General features: G+C 41.6%; 1 protein-coding gene across 1 annotated transcript in view; it reads right to left on the bottom strand.

Annotated features, from left to right (window-relative positions):
* Positions 1–17,842, bottom strand: part of NELL2 (neural EGFL like 2) — a 242,198-nt gene extending 224,356 nt beyond the window's left edge. The window contains exons 1-2 of the mRNA XM_084639619.1: positions 17,297–17,842; positions 16,737–16,865 (exon numbers count right to left, since the gene is read on the bottom strand). Of these exons, the coding sequence (XP_084495745.1) occupies positions 16,737–16,865; positions 17,297–17,351 (184 nt within the window). The 5' untranslated portion in view covers positions 17,352–17,842. The remainder of the gene's footprint in view (positions 1–16,736; positions 16,866–17,296) is intronic.
* Positions 17,843–18,067: the final 225 nt, after the last annotated feature.

The raw sequence follows: 18,067 nt of genomic DNA, 5'->3' as shown, positions 1-18,067 counted from the left end.
TTAATGGACATTACAGACATTAACCTTCCACACTTTTATTGCAACTACTAAATCCTATCAAAGAGTCAAAGGAAATAAAGACTCACTCAACATACATTGGCACCTTTTTAACCTTCTTTTTATCTTGTTTTGGAATGGAAGCTGCTAGAGAAAATTAGGCAGTAGAAAGTGACCCAGTGAGGGCAACTCGACAGGCACCTTGCCAGGTGCTGTTAGAGCCCAGTGGAGAGGGCAGGCCTGGGCTCCTCTACCACTGCCCCTACTACAGGAGGGACCCAAGCCACCTGCTGACCTCATTGTACCTCCATTTAAAGGAGGGCCTGAATTGCAGGACCCAGTCACTGGGATGTGGCACTAAGTGTGCTCATCACTAGGCCACCTAACTCACCCACATATATTGCACTATGATTTTTATTTTAATTACCAGTTTTCCATGGCCCCACAGTCTATGTTCTGACAGTCTTATTGATAGCTAGTGCAAATTTGGAAGATGCTTTCTTTTGTTTGCTTTCCTCATTAGATAATACAGAACATCTGCCATATTTCCAGCAATATCTGGCCAGTAAGCTTGTTCGTGGGTTGTCTGGGGCTGATGCCAACCCAAAAGTCCAGCCATTATTCTGGAACAAGGACTTAGAAGTATTAGTGAAGAGCAGGATTTCTGTTTGTTATAATCATCCTCCAATTCCATTTGGAGCTTGTGACTAGTATAGATAATTTTTAACTCTTGAAATCGTCTAGAAAACTGTTTTGGAAAACCTTAAACCTGTGGAGAAAAATCAAGCTTGTCTTGGTTTGTGCTGCTGCTGCTAGCAGCATATGCACTTTGGTATGCTCTACTGTATATTGCCACATGCACACAATGTACCAAGCTGACCTAGCAGCGAACAAAAATATCACACTGAGCAATGCTGCTAAGGCTGACACACAAACTGAAAACAGCAAGGAAAATATCCCACTGTCTTCCAGCACAACTAGTACCATAAAAGGGCACAACACACAGGACAGTTGTTAAAAAATTTATCTTATTTCCTAGCCTGAGTTCCATAACACAGATCACGGTTACAAAAGGCTATATCCATCACATGGCAGGCGTTGGTATAAGAAAGAAAGAATCAAACTAAACTAATAAAGCCAATTATTACACTGAACAAACAGGAAAATCTAAATTCAAGGTCTCCAAAGAGATGAGAGGATTATGACGAGTTATTGTACAAGCGTCAATAAAATTCAGAGACTAATGGTTTCTGATCACACAGTCACTTCTTGTTCACCTAACCATTTCTTCTGTTGAGGCCTATTTGGCTGCCGAGGTGGATTTAACACCTGAAGCTTGTTTGCTGCTCTTGTTTGCTGCTCTTCATTGTCAGCGACCATGTGGGCACGTGTTACTTCTGTCAGTAGCATTCTGAATATCCTAAAGAAAGTCTGTGTTCTCTGGTTTTCTGCAGATGTCTTCTGTTCTTCCTATAGTACTGACCTTCATATATAGTTATGATGTATGACACTAGAGAGGATGGTATAGCTGTTATTTTGATAGGTTGACAGCTACTTTCTGTTTGCAAGCTAATCCCTCACATTTGCAATGGCGGTTATTGTAATAGGATCTGTTGTGTGCTGATTTCCTGGTGTATAGTTCTTTTGTAACTATTTCAAGGTTAATTGACTGTTCCACAAGCTTGTTAGATGCTAGGGCTAAAGTTTTTCTCTTTCGTCTAAATTGATGAATAAAGTGTTAATAGAGACTGATCTTTATTTCCGGGCCCCAAACACATGACATGGCTTATAATTACTAAAAATTAAGGCGGGTCAGTAGCTATTGACTTGGAGGTGATCAAAAACCAGAATTTTGCCCTCCCAAGGGAAATTCTGCCATTTCAACATTTGTTTTAATGCCAAACAGGGATAAAAAGTTGAAATATAAAATCTTTTTGTGTGTAAGAAGTTCTTAAAAAATTTTGATTATGAATGCAGAAGGAGAGATTTCCATGTGCGATGGGAGATGTAGTCCAGCTAGGGAGCACAGGCCATGGAAAGAATGGGGACATGAGGGAAGCAGAACTACAGGTCCCATGAGACACCACACTAGAGATTAATATTGACCCAACACAAAACTATTTAGTTTTAATTTTTTTCTAATGGAAAATTGTGCCCAAATCAGATTTCAATGAATACCCATTTTTCTAGGAAAATGTTTTATTTTAAATTTTTTTTACGAGTCCCACTGAATACTATCATAGGTACTAAAAGTAATGCCCAATCTACAATGCTAGGATGAACAAAGGTTAGAACAGCAGCTTGAACTTTGATTTTCTTTGCATTTGTATGTTTTAGTTCATTATGTCAGTTTTATGTAAAACACTTTTAAAGTAAACTCTAAAATACATGAAAACTATGGGAATGATTTTCAAAGGCACAAAGGAAAACGCTTTAATCTTAATTGGTGTTGGGTATTTAATTCCCCTTTATATCTTTAAAAATCTGCCTCTCTAGTTCCCCTCACATGCACACACACAATGCTCTAACTGATCCTTCATCACCATAGATTTATATAAAATAGAGCTGAAAAATGCTAATTAGGTCAGCCAGTCAGTCCCCACCCAATGCATTAAAATATGACTGTAATCTATCTTATAATTTTCTAGAATTTTTCCACTCTGCCTTTACAAGAGCAAAGTGATGGGAACTTCCATCATTTCCTTTCAGTGACTAAGCCACAATATAATATAGCTCACTGTCAGGAAGATTTTTCTGATTGTTACTTGAAATTTTCTTTCTTAATATCATTACATTATTCTTAGTTTCACCTTTCAGAATACTAAATAAATCCTTCCTTCTTAGGGTTTACAGCCTTCTAAAACTTGTAGACTGTTATCATCTTACATCATAGTCATTGCTTAGACAAGCTATATATATTTAGTTCCTTTAATCTTTCTTAGTAAGTCAATCCTCCTTGCTATATAATCATTTTTATTGTTGTCCTCTGAACTCCTTGCTTTCAATCAATGTCTTTTTGAGATGGATTAGCCCAGAAATGAATGCAAATTGCAGGTGTGGTCTCAGTAAAGCCAACTATCAAATTCCTGCTCCATGACTGGCTGCCTCTGCCTTTGCAGCAAACCCCCTCCCCTCAAACCCCACATGGTCCATTGGATTAATCTATTTATACCCCAACATTTTAAAAAAATGTATTTAGAGAAAATTTAAAGAGGATTATTGACCAGAGAACTTACTTATTCCTGTTGGGCCCTTAAGACTTTTACAGGTGATGATGTTTAAAGTCCAGTGATACTAGTTCCAGAGATAGTGATTATAAGGGCTGCCTTGAATGGTCCATTATGCAAATACGTGTTTAGAGAGTTATTAAAACACAGATTTTTTACCTCAAAGCCACAAAAGTTCCTTTGGAACGTTTCTGGTTTACTATTTGCCTTTAGGGACTTTTACAATGCAATCTATGTTGTCAAGGCTGACATGAGTCTTCTTTATGAAAAGGATTCTTGCGACCATAAACCATAGCCACTGTGGTCCAATCAGGTCAAATTTCACTAGAAGAGTCCACAGTTTATGGATCACTAACAATACAGATTGTAATAGCTCCTTTTGAAGAATGACAATCGGCCCTCAATATTTTGCTGCTGCAAATGTATGTTCCATCTATATGCTAAAACCCTCATGAACATTGTTTTCAGAGTTCTGTTCTATTCTATCCATGTGCCCATCTTTAGCCTTCTTTTAAGACTAGCATCTGTCAAGAGTTGCTGGTTGGGTACAAAATCCACTTTTCTAAAGTCATATTACACAGCTATCACCCAACTGTTTGGTGAACCTGAGGAAACTACAGAGGGGCAGTGCTGAACCAGAAAAGACATTTTTGAATTACAGGAGTACAAAACAACATTTGAAACCACTTTCTATTTTTTATCTGCAAGACTGTAAATTAAAAATAGCTACATTGATTTTTTTTCAGGTTTCATAAAAATAAACATATTCCCTGGCTTAACCTTAATCATGTTATGTTAGCAACAAATTTGTTTTATTATTTTTAGGGCTAAGTTATAATTACCTGAACTATCCAAATAAGCATTTATAATGGAAAAGCAATGTAACTCTTGCTACCTCTAACCAAAAAGGTTCCACTATAATATTGGAACCCCTTTTACATCATATTAAGTCTATTTTTTCTAGGGCAAAACCATTAGATACCATAGTGATGGGCATATTAGTGTATCTTAGAGCTTGAGATAAAGCTAAAAGAAAAGGAGTACTTGTGGCACCTTAGAGACTAACCAATTTATTTGAGGATAAGCTTTCGTGAGCTACAGCTCACTTCATCGGATGCATACTGTGGAAACTGCAGAAGACATTATATACCCAGAAACCATGAAACAATACCTCCTCCCACCCCACTGTCCTGCTGGTAATAGCTTATCTAAAGTGATCACTCTCCTTACAATGTGTATGATAATCAAGGTGGGCCATTTGCAGCATAAATCCAAGTTTAACCAGAACGTCTGGGGGAGGGGGGACCGGGGGAGGGGTAGGAAAAAACAAGGGGAAATAGGCTACCTTGCATAATGACTTAGCCACTCCCAGTCTCTATTTAAGCCTAAATTAATAGTATCCAATTTGCAAATGAATTCCAATTCAGCAGTTTCTCGCTGGAGTCTGGATTTGAAGTTTTTTTGTTTTAAGATAGCGACCTTCATGTCTGTAATTGCGTGACCAGAGAGATTGAAGTGTTCTCCGACTGGTTTATGGGTGTTATAATTCTTGACATCTGATTTGTGTCCATTTATTCTTTTATGTAGAGACTGTCCAGTTTGACCAATGTACATGGCAGAGGGGCATTGCTGGCACATGATGGCAATATCACATTGGTGGATGTGCAGGTGAACGAGCCTCTGATAATGTGGCTGATGTTATTAGGCCCTGTGATGGTGTCCCCTGAATAGATATGTGGGCACAGTTGGCAACGGGCTTTGTTGCAAGGATAGGTTCCTGGGTTAGTGGTTCTGTTGTGTGGTATGTGGTTGTTGGTGAGTATTTGCTTCAGGTTGCGGGGCTGTCTGTAGGCAAGGACTGGCCTGTCTCCCAAGATTTGTGAGACAGACAGCCCCCCAACCTGAAGCAAATACTCACCAACAACCACATACAACATACCACACAACAGAACCACTAACCCAGGAACCTATCCTTGCAACAAAGCCTGTTGCCAACTGTGCCCACATATCTATTCAGGGGACACCATCACAGGGCCTAATAACATCAGCCACACTATCAGAGGCTCGTTCTAACCAACCATGGGGGGCTGGGTTCTAACCAACCATGGGGGGCTGGGTTAAGAGAAGAGAAGACCTGGAATTTTGATGATGGATCTCAGGCTTATGGGATAGGGTCAGATCTTGTGGCCCTTGCAGGTCAAGGTGAGTCCTTGTGGCCCTTGTAGGCCATGGTCCCCACCCTCTGTCCCCTCATGGGGAGTAGGATACTGGGACCCAGAGAGAGCTGAGTCCTGGGAGGAATGAGCTGAGCAAAGCCTACTCTGAGTTATAAGTTATACAGTAAGGAGCCCTGTAACCCACACACTGGAACCAATTAAGTGCCTGGTATAGGAGACTATGTGTGATGGGTGGGTAGCACCCCTCCTCTGTGTTCAGATTTACCAGAAAGTTGTGGCCTGCCGCTTAGTTCTGTGCATGAATCTGTCCTCATTTTTCCACTGTGTCCACATCAAAGTTCTACTTGTTCAACTTAACCTGCATTCAGCTTCACTCTTTGCTAATGAAACACTGAAGAGGTTTGCATATACTGGTTCAAACTGGGTATTCCATAGACTCACACAAAGAAAGGGATTTTGATATAAAAAGCTGAGCTTGAACTGGTACAGGGCTTTCTTTCTAAGCCAGCAAATGGACATGACCTTTTGTCCAAAGGGGCTTAAATCCTGCTGAAGAACTGGAAGGACTTTGGGATACCAGGGCCCCGTAAGATTGATGGGTGACTCCTGGTATGTTTAGTGTGCATTTAAATTAGTTTACTGGGTTTTTTAATGTTTTGTCTTGTTGCTTTTTCCCTACGAATAGATTCATAGATACTAAGGTCAGAAGGGACCATTATGATCATCTAGTCCGACCTCCTGCACAACGTAGGCCACAGAATCTCACCCACCCACTCCTGCGAAAAACCTCTCACCTATGTCTGAGCTATTGAAGTCCTCAAATCGTGGCTTAAAGATTTCAAGGACCAGAGAATCCTCCAGCAAGTGACCCGTGCCCCATGCTACAGAGGAAGGCGAAAAACCTCCATGGCCCTCTTCCAATCTTCCCTGAAGGAAAAGTCCTTCCCGACCCTAAATGTGGCGATCAGCTAAACCCTAAGCATATGGGCAAGATTCACCAACCAGATACCCAGGAAAGAATTTTCTGTAGTAACTCAGATCCTACCCCATCTAACATCCCATCACAGGCCATTGGATCTATTTACCATGAATATTTAAAGATCAATTAATTACCAAAATCATGTTATCCCATCATTCCATCTCCTCCATAAACTTATCGAGTTTAATCTTAAAGCCAGATAGGTCTTTTGCCCCCACTGCTTCCCTTGGAAGGCTATTCCAAAACTTCACTCCTCTGATGGTTAGAAACCTTCATCTACTTTCAAGTCTAAACTTCCCAGTGACCAGCTTATATCCATTTGTTCTTGTGTCCACATTGATACTGAGCTTAAATAATTCCTCTCCCTCTCCGGTATTTATCCCTCTGATATATTTATAGAGAGCAATCATATCTCCCCTCGGCCTTCTTTTAGTTAGGCTAAACAAGCCAAGCTCCTTGAGTCTCCTTTCATAAGACAGGTTTTCCATTCCTTGGATCATCCTAGTAGCCCTTCTCTGTACCTGTTCCAGTTTGAATTCATCCTTCTTAAACATGGGAGACCAGAAATGCACACAGTATTCCAGGTGAGGTCTCACCAGTGCCTTGTATAACGGAACTAAAACCTCCTGATTTCTACTGGAAATACATCGCCTGATGCATCCCAAGACCGCATTAGCTTTTTTCACAGCCATATCACATTGGTGGCTCATAGTCATCCTCTGATCAACCAATATTCCAAGGTCCTTCTCCTCCTCCGTTACTTCTGATTGATGCGTCCCCAGCTTATAACTAAAATTCTTGTTATTAATCCCTAAATGCATAACCTTACACTTCTCATTATTAAATTTCATCCTATTACTATTACTCCAGTTTACAAGGTCATCCAAATCTTCCTGTAGGATTTCCCGGTCCTTCTCTAAATTGGCAATACCTCCCAGCTTTGTATCATCCGCAAACTTTATTAGCACACTCCCACTTTTTGTGCTGAGGTCAGTAATAAAAAGATTAAATAAGATTGGTCCCAAAACTGATCCCTGAGGAACTCCACTGGTAACCTCCCTCCAGCCTGACAGTTCACCTTTCAGTAGGACCCTCTGTAGTCTCCCTGTTAACCAATTCCTTATCCACCTTTCAATTTTCATATTGATCCCCATCTTTTCCAATTTAACTAATAATTCCCTATGTGGCACAGTATCAAACGCCTTACTGAAATCGAGGTAAATTAGATCCACTGCATTTCCTTTGTCTAAAAAATCTGTTACTTTCTGAAGGAAGGAGATCAGGTTGGTTTGGCACGATCTGCCTTTTGTAAAACCATGTTGTATTTTGTCTCATTTACCATTGACCTCAATGTCCTTAACTACTTTCTCCTTCAAAAGTTTTTCCAAGACCTTGCATACTACAGATGTCAAACTAACAGGCCTGTAGTTACCCGGATCACCTTTTTTTCCTTTCTTAAAAATAGGAACTATGTTATCACTTCTCCAATCATACGGTACAACCCCTGAGTTTACAGATTCATTAAAAATTCTTGCTAATGGGCTTGCAATTTCATGTGCCAATTCCTTTAATATTCTTGGATGAAGATTATCTAGGCCACCCGATTTAGCCCCATTAAGCTGTTCGAGTTTCACTTCTACCTCAGATATGGTAATATCTACCTCCATATCCTCATTCCCATTTGTCATGCTACCATTATCCCTAAGATCCTCTTTAGCCTTATTAAAGACTGAGGCAAAGTATTTGTTTAGATATTGGGTCATGCCTAGATTATCTTTGACCTCCACTCCATTCTCAGTGTTTAGCGGTCCCACTTCTTCTTCCTTCTTTGAATAAATGTGCTTTCTTAAGAAAGAGCTGTTTGGATTACTGGTAAATCACATCTATCATAGCCCTCAGAGAGAAAGCAAAGCCCAGGTGCTGGCCATTAGGCAGACTGGCTTGCTGGGGATAGCACAAAGTAAGACAAGGGGCTGTGCAACCTTAAAACCCCTGCTCGGAAGGGAGTGGGATATGGGTCCCTGCCCAGAGATAGGTGCGGGCTGGAGGTCTGAGACCTGACTGGACACTCCTAAAGTAGACCATAAAGGAGGATTATAAGTGCAGTCAGCCTGAAACTGTGACAGACTCTATATTCAGCAAGCAGTTCTACAGCTACCTTTCCATCCCACTTCTATGGGCTCTGGACAATATGAGTTAAAAGTGGGTAGGCAGGACTGGACCACAGGAACGTTCAGGCACCCTGTTCCTTATATCATACCTGTGCTTTCACACACAGCAGACACTGGAGTTGGGTGTGGGTAAGGGGAAGAAAAATACATTCAGGCACTGACCCAGAGTATCAGGTACTGTGCAGAAAATTCCTATGTTCTAAGACCATTGCTGTGAAAACCCCCAAAAAACCCTTATGTAGCTGGTCATAGCTGTTCTCTGGTGACCACGTGTCCCATCAGAGACAGATTACAGAAAAACAATTACATACAGAGTAGCAACACCTCACCCACAGGATGCCATCTCTTTGCTCTGGGAGTATTGAGCAGCAACGTGGGGGCAACACATTTAACGGGTACCAGATGTACAGAAGTCCCTATCCCCTAGATCTCATTCTACATAGTGGATCAAAATGCTATGCACTATACCATATGTAAAACATAAGATATTTTACTTCAACAGAGTCCATTGTGTCCTGCTATACTTTCAACAGAGGTTGTTTGGTGACTGCCATCTATGCTTATCTGCTACTGACCAGCTGCCTAGGTGTCCTGTCACATGCAGACAGATGCCCATTCCACTTGCTGGCCTTCATTCTTCTGACTTACTCAATAGTCTCCCTCATCAATTTAAGCAAGAATTTACACTCCCATTCGAATATACTGGTACTGAGTGCACGTATTTTCCTACAGTGCATACTTTGGAGCTATGCGCCATATTAATCTCTCTCTGGTTTTCACACAAATATACTGAATTGAGCCCTATGTGTTTAGAGATACAATCGGCCAAGTTAGGAATTTTCTTCTTGAGATTCTATTAAGTTGGCATGTGGGCCTTCTTCAAGAACAGGAAAGTGATGTACAATAGCAATTATGATTATTTTATAGCTATAAGTGAATAGCTTTAGCCAACAGTTATTGTGTAAATGGTGTGTAATTATTTGCATTAAACCAGCTAACAGAATTGCTATGGAAAAAGCAGTTCTTAGACAAAAGAAGGTTTGCCCAGATTGTAACCTGAGTCCCACAGATTTCTGCTCATATTCTTAAAATTAGAAGGGTCCCATTCTCACATTCTTATGTGAGCAGTACCTTTCTCCATGAGTAGTACTATTAAAATCAATAGGATTACTTGCAGAATTAGGTATTACTCATTCTGGCAGAATCATACCCCAAATGATTATTACGTGAACCGATATAGTACTACGGCACCCTCACTTTTGTATTGTAAGTATTCCTAGAATTCAACAATGCCTGTTACCTATAGGTATACAATTAAACAGCAGGGGTAGGAGAAGTAACTGAAATTGAATTAATTACCAGATTCTAAGCTACATTGACCATCCTATCCCCACCCTCTCCACAGACATTGGAAATGAACTCCATTGAATACAGGCAGAGGTAAAAAAAGAGCGAAGTGCCAGTCCTACTGCATCATCTCCCCCTTCCTCAAAGCTGTGAAAACCACAAAGGGATAGCTACTCTCTTTGGCATCATATCTCCCCAGCCCACCCTAATCGCACAAGATTTTGGCAGGTAAACTATTGTGTCCATGTCAGCATAGACTTATCTGCTTTCTCCCCCTACGCTGCATGAACCCTACCTTTCCTCCCACATACAGTGTCTTCCTGCAGGAACCATGCTGTTAAGGAACTGGAAGGGCCCAGGGAGAGCCAGGAGTTAGTACAAAGGCACATAGCCGTCACGCTTACAGCCCTAGCCTCCAGGGAGAGCCAAACCCCTGCTACTTCCATAGAGACAAACCACTATCTCTCCAAAACTAGAAAGGGAATGACACTGCAAGTACAACCTTGTGAAGTGCAAAGCCAGAATCAAATTTTCATGAAACCTATTCCAGATACATAAAAGTTTATTTCATTTTAAAAAGTTCTAAAGTTTCTTTCTAACTCATTTATTTGGCACTGAGAGGAGCTATAATTACAGACCAAAACACAATGAATGCTCCTTCTGACAGGAAACCCAGGGACACATAATAAGTGCATATAAACTGCAACAGTGTACTGCTAACCTTTATATATACTGAGCTAGCTGTCCATAGAGTCATGATGAACCATTGTACAAACTGGTCTATTTTAGTTTTATTTTTTGGCAGTAGTTTGTGCCAATTCAAAAGCCAGTAGTACTAAAGTCATTTCATAATTCATACTGACAGATTAAATCTGCTCTTTTGTGTTTTATACCACATATCATTCTTCATTGGAACCTACCATATACTGCCACTAGGACCATTTCTGCTCATCAGCTATATCTGGGCTTTGTCTATAAACACTTAAATGCTAAATATTTCAACTGAAGAAACTAGTTGCTTTTCTGAACGAGCTCCAAAATCCAGCATTCCAATCATAAGATTTCTTAGGGCTTGTCTACACTTACCGGGGAATCAATGTGCGGCGATCAATGCATCGGCAGTCGATTTAGTGGGTCCAGTGAAGACCCACTAAATCAATTGCAGATTGCTCTCCCATCGACTCCTGTACTCCACCAGATCAAGAAAAGTAGGGAGAGTCGACGGGAGAGCGTCTCCTGTCGACATCACATAGTTTGGACCCCGCGGTAAGTAGATCTAAGCTACGTCAATTTGAGTTATGCTACTCATGTAATTCAAATTGCGTAGCTTAGAACAAAATTCCCCTGTAGCATAGACAAGTCTCTACTCTTTCATATTCTTTTTACATTTATCTTATGTAAAGTCACTACAGCCAAAAATATTCCAGTATTTATTAACTGTCTGACTTCACTTTTCTGTCAGTCCTCTTATTTTCTCTTTCCTTTGATGGATATATACTTTCCTTAGACTTCCATCCAATAATAACACAAACATCATGCAGCACCATTCCTTGATACTCTTTTTTATATGCCTATTTTTACATGCTGTAGAATGATCTGTTCACCCACTCTACGTCTCCTGTAACTTGATGCAAGAGGAGTTCGTGATGGACTGTCTGATCATTTGTGTTTGTGCAGCACCCAGAGCAAAGGGACCGGGGCTTTTGGACACCACCAGAGTATAAAAGATACAGAGCCTTAACTTCAGAGACAGAATGATACAAAAGTATTACTCACAGTAGTGGTTTAAAGAAACTAAGTTACACTTACTGTCCTTATTTTGGTGCTAAAATCTGAGAACACAATTTTCTATTAGCAGTTAAACAATTTATTTAAATGGGATTATATACGTGTGTAAATATTTTACTGGACTCTGACAAGATCAGCATTTGGCATGATCAAACCCATAATGTTCAAACTTTTCATTAGTCTCTAATGCTGTAGTTGTCCATGAAACTCCTGAAATAAAGAAGGGCAGTTCAAAATGCAACAAATACTCTTGCAGTCATAAAAAGAAAAGGAGTACTTGCGGCACCTTAGAGACTAACCAATTTATTTAAGCATAAGCTTTCATGAGCTACAGCTCACTTCATCGGAGCTGTAGCTCACGAAAGCTTATGCTCAAATAAATCGGTTAGTCTCTAAGGTGCCACTAGTACTCCTTTTTGTGAATACAGACTAACACGGCTGCTACTCTGAAACCTGTCATTATGTAGCTCAAGGGTGTGGATTTTTCATACTCCTGAGAAACACAGTCTGTATATAGTCCTGCCTGGGGTACCAGAGTTGTTCCTTGCAGTGTTCAAATAAGTCCTTTGGTTGCTATAAGCAAGTATTACAACTGATACTTCAACATGGCAAAAGCACTTTTGCCTGAGAAGCAATTTACTGGTCATGCAGATGAGACTGGAAACTGCAAGTACTTGATAGACTTTGAGCTAATGATCACTGTGATCAAGTGCACTGATAAGAAAACAGCATAGTACTTAGTGTTTTAGTTGGTGATGTCAAAGCCTTTTACCAGCAGATTCCTAGTGTGGATCACGGATCGTATACACCGTCATGCAAACACTTGTGCACTAAATGCCACAACAACTATGTGGGTGAAACCAATCACTAAGCTCTTGAATTAACTCACTCAGGAATATGATAAAAGAAAAAAACACCCTATCACTTGTGGGTGAACACTTTTCACAAAGTGATCACTCTATATCTGATCTATCAGCCCTCATTCTCAAAGGAAACCTGCATAACACTTTCAAAAAAGGAGCCTGGGAGCTTAAAATTCATACCTTAACTAGACACTAAAAATCATGGTCTTTATAAAGGCATTGGATTTATGGTTTATTACAACAATCTGTAACTCACTAACCCCCCTTTTTGTCCCATGACTACAGGGGTGTTAACAAGGCGACTTCACCTTGAATGGTCCCTTAGTTTAGCACAGGTGTCAGCAACCTTCGGCACGCAGTCCCATCAGGGTAATCCAAAGGCGGGCCGTGAGACATTTTGTTTACATTTACCGTCCGCAGACCCAGCTCCCCACACCTCCCAGTGGCCACAGTTCCCCATTCTCAGCCAATGGGAGCTGCAGGAAGCGGTAGCCAGCACATCCCTGTGGTTACAATTGTGAAAACAGACAGTGGAGTTTCCTGAAAGGTATGAGCTGTTAATTCCCAACCTCAGGGTGACTCCTTTATACCAGGTGCAACTTGGTGGGCTGAACTGCAATACTACATGTTTCCTCAGTGCAGCCGTAATTATCTCAGTCCTTTTATCCTTCAGTGACTGCACCACCTAGGGTAACCAGACAGCAAGTGTGAAAAATCAGGATGGGGGTGGGGGGGTAATAGGAGCCTATATTAGAAAAAGACCCAAAAATCGGGACTGTCCCTGTAAAATCAGAACATCTGGTCACCCTAGCACCACCATATACTTCGAGGTGTCATGCATAACCAGCAAATACTGATTTCCAGTTGGTGTTTTGGTTGTGGGCCTTTCAAGTCAATCCTATGAAATCCCGAGGTTTACAAGATTCGGACAGTTCCTCTAAAAGAGTTCTTGCCATACTTGTGTTTGTGGTTGCTTGGTGACTGGTATATATCCATATTTAGCAACATCATCCTTTTTAGAAGAAGACTTCCCCCCATTTTCTATTTAAAAATGTGTTCTCCCATCAGCAACACTGAAGTACTTACAATTATGGTGCAATTACATCTCTGCAGTGATGGAAACCCTTGTAGCTACATAGTGCTTGATCTTGATCCTTTTGAAGTCAATGGCAAAAGTACCAATGACTTTAATAGTGCAGGATCAGTCTGACACAGAATAAGAGGGTCTTAGTGGCTGTGACTTTGGAATGTCAAATTATTTTTGAACCTGAAACTGCATATGAAGCAATCTAGATTCTACTGAAGGAACCATGAAAGAGTGAAACTAAATTCATAACCCATTAGTTAATTATATCTCCTGAGAATATAGGTTCCTATGAGAATTAATTCTGAAAGGACAATTTTATCTGAATACCTAATTAGGCAAAAAAAAAAATCTGGTGTCACAAAATGGTACAAGACCCAATTCTGCAGTCTCTTCTCAGGCAAAACCCCCACTTACATCAAAATGACTTTTTCTCCAGGTAAGGACTGCAGGAGAGAGACCACTATTTTACATTCACTTCTCCCTTTTGTTTCTTTAATTGTCCTGTGACGGTTAGCTGTTCATGCCTCCACTGTTCTGAAATGTTCAAAGATAATGATACATTCTGCATTCAGTTCTTTTATGCTTTTTAAATAGATGTATCAAGAATATTTGTTGTGAATAGGATTGAATTAGGGGCCTGATTCTGCTCCCATTCAATTTCGCCAAGAACTTCCATGGGAAGAGCAACACAATTAACAAATAATCAATAGAAGCCACATTGATTTACACCAACTGAGGGTGTAGCCCAAAGACACTCTTGATAGAAAAAAAATCATCGCAAAATCTCATGTAGTTAAGCTATATGAAAAGAAGAGAGGGAAGATAGATCCCACAGAGCTAGTAAAGAATCCAGGATGTCTCCAGTCTGTTCATTTCAACTACTTCTGTTATTTGGTTCTTTCAGAATATGACTAAGGATTTATGTCTCTGACTACAGCCCTGGCAAGGGTGAGGAAAAATAAAATCAATAATTTTGCATTCAGCAAATTAATATACAGGAAGTAAAGATGGTCTCGTTTGCCCGGTCCTTTATTGTGGAAGACCAGAATGAAAATGATTAAATAGAGCACTGGTCTGATACAGTATGGCAATGCCTATATTCCTAAATGCAAGTAAGAAAAATACAAGTCTGTCCATCCAGAGAAGACTGTCTTTATTGTAAGAAAATCAGTCATTTAGCCATATAGCAATAGGAGAAAAGCATCCAATCCTGCAATGTGAGGAAGGCTTCCCAAGAGATGCTGAGTGCCCTCAGCAACCACTTTAGACAAAAGTATTTTTATTAGATATAATAAGGGGACCAGGGAGAAGAACCACAATAAAAAAAGGCCTGAGAGTTTAAGGTCCTATCAGTCCCATTTGTTTAGGGTCCTTGACCTTTAACAGAAGCATTGTATCTGATTAGATTGGCAATGCATCCCAGAACGACATAGCAGTTACACAAGGAGAAAGGCAGTAGTTAAAAAACCTCCAGTGATTTTTAAGTCAACACTGGAGAAATATACAATAAAATGGACTATTCTTGAAAATGACCAGTCCCATTACCATTGAAGTTAATGTGAGTTTTGACTCCCCTCCCACCCCCCAATAAAAACAGCATGGGGCCTTACACTGGAACAACTAGGTATACATTTAAAGTATTTTGGAACTCAAACTACAGAGCCACACAAACATGTTGCCATTCTAAGAATTATCCATTCTTGTAGAAGTCGAAGCTCTGAAATAATGAGCCCATTTCTGTTTAAATACAGCATGTGTCAATTGGCTCCTTTTTGAAGGCATATGCCGATGCTTCAATGTTAATGATCATAGTGACACATGCTGGCTGTAGCAGGGAAACACACCACTATGGAGATTCCCCTTTAAAAGGACCTTTAGTGACTATTTGCTTTTGGATCATTAATGCAAAAGTGACAAAGAATTTCTATTCCCACATTATACCTCTCTCAAATTACAACTGCCCTCTCTGGGTAGCACTACCTCTTGCCTGTTGCACCAGAAATCATTTCAGAACAGAGTAAAAACTCCTAACCCAACAAATGATGTGAACAATCAATCCTCTCTGTTTTAAAACTGCAGAGTGATGCAGGGCTTTATTCTCACTCCACCATATGTTGAACCATCTTCCCTGCTCCTGTTTAGCCACATTTAAAAAGCACATTGTAGCTGCTTTCAGATGACAGATCTACTTCCAAACATCCACCTTTCAGGATTTTTTTTTAATGAAGCCTGCAATTTCTTTTCCTCAGAATTTAATTCTTGTCAGCAGCTTGATTTAAAATCCCATGACATTTTAAAACTATAATTAAACTTTAATTTGAAAATTAACAGGTACAGACAAAATAACCCAAACCAATGAGTTCAAATGATCTTTTTATCATTATTATTTCATTAAGAATGAGAACTAGATTATACGAAGGTTTTATTATTTTGGAATTAAGACCTGAAATTTATTTATTCAAACTGTGACAAGACTACTGCTTCTGTCCTTTGGCTGGCATGAGAAATAATCAGAGGTTTTAAGACATGGCCAAAATTCATTCTTTCTTTCTCTGGTATAATGGGCGCAACATTACAGTTCAGAAGGGACTCTTTTGTTCCCTGCAAATATTCACGTTTTGAGCCCCATGCCTCAAGTCTCTGGACAGTTCATTTCAGCATTTTGGTCTATTCACATAAAACTTTCAGTGAGTATTTTCTTAGCTAGAACTGGAGCTTAGTTTAGCGTTTTCCAGCTAAATCAATTGCCTCCAGCTCAGAAGAGTGTGTTGTTATTATTCATTGCTCCCCACAACTCACAAAATAAGCCATCTGCCATCATCGTTCCTGCTGTACATTAATTAAGTTTCCATCAATCAAAAAAAATGGGCAAGAGAGTGAAAGAAAAGTAGGCAGGGAGAGGGGGAAAAAACATGACTCTTAAAGAGCAGGACGCAACCTTGCTGTTAAAAATGGATCATCTGTGCATCATCCCTCAGGAATAGTGTCAGCCATCAAGCTAATGCAAAAGTTCAGTCAAACACATTTGCCGGCAAGTTCAGAAATTATTCAAATAGCCTTGGTTGACCCCAGCCTGGAGTATAGGAAAGATGCTCGATACCTTGGAAGAGAAATGCTCTGCTCCCATTGTGCAGCCCTTGGACCTGCAGCACTCCGGCTATGGAATTTCCCAGCTGCAATTCTGACAGCACGTCAATCTGCAGCGAGGGGTCCACACCAAACCCTAAAACTGACCCAGAAATGATTAGTTACTCCATTTGCCGAGCATTTAACTTTTCGACAGCGTGAAGAAACAACAAAGAGAACAAAGTCGACTAATCCCCTAGCTCCTTCTCAGCCTAGTACCTGTCATCAGCAGCGCCTGGGAGAGACAAGCACTCTGCCCGACTGGCATGACCTACTTTAACATACATCTCGCCATGAAGTTCCATTTTGACTCAAAAAGCCACACGAGTTTCCGCCAGAAAATTCATGCGAGTCCCCCTCCCAGACGGCTGTGAAGAGAGAGATCGCCCTGGCTTATTCCATCTGTCTCTTCCCAGATTTTGGGGCGAGCTGTGGGATTTGGGAGATGGGGGGCGGGGGAGGTTGGTTGGTTTTTCCTCTCTCAATCTCTCGCTTTCTTCATGCTGCTTTTCAAAATTCTGGGCGTCCACTTACCTGGTCTCAGACAGAAGAGAAAGCAGAAGGTGCTTAACCAACTCGCGGACTCCATGGTACAGAGCTAGTCAGTCCATATCCCACCCCCCCTTTGAAAGCTGTGGGGGAGCAAAATCTCAGAGCCGCGCACCCCAGCCGCCTCCTCTTTCAGTAGAAAGCTCGGACCCAACAGGCGAGCGAGCCACTTAGCCTCCCCGCTGCGCACATCATTCCTGAACGCGGAGCAGCCGCCGCCCCAGCCCGGAGCCTCCGCGCCCCACGAGCCAGGTGCCGACGCCTGAGCACACAAGCCAGCCGCTGCCGACCAATGGAGCGAGCCGGCGGAGTGAGGCGCGCAGCCCGGTCCCGCCGCCGGGCAGAGACAATGGAGAGCCTAGCGGGCTGCGAGAGAATAAATTGCTCCTCTGGGGCGGGGGAGGAGGATGAGACGCTCCCGTGGCCCTTGCTCCCCCGGGCTCTGTCGCCAAGCCTCCCCGCCGTTACCAAGCGCAGCTCCCGGGCTCAGGAGCAGCTGGCGCCGCCGCCTCCCCCTCGCGGGCTCCCGCAGGAGCCCCAGTCTCCTCCCCGAGCTCGGAGGGGGGACACTCGTGGGGCAGGGGGCGGCCTGGGGCCAATAGCTGCAGGCAATGGGGGCTGTCCAACAACGCCCGCCTCCTCCCGCTCCTCCCGCCCGGCGTCTCGGCACCTCCAAGTACCGTGCTGGGTTACAGCCGGGAGGCCCAGTCTTCCGGGGTGCTGCCTTAGATGGAGGCCCTCCCAGCTGCCCCACCC

This window comes from Lepidochelys olivacea (genome assembly GCF_965140295.1).
Source record: "Lepidochelys olivacea isolate rLepOli2 genome assembly, chromosome: 1".
Taxonomy (NCBI): Eukaryota; Metazoa; Chordata; order Testudines; family Cheloniidae; genus Lepidochelys; species Lepidochelys olivacea.
Note: the sequence above shows the minus strand (reverse complement) of the source record. Positions and strands in the feature narration are given on the sequence as shown.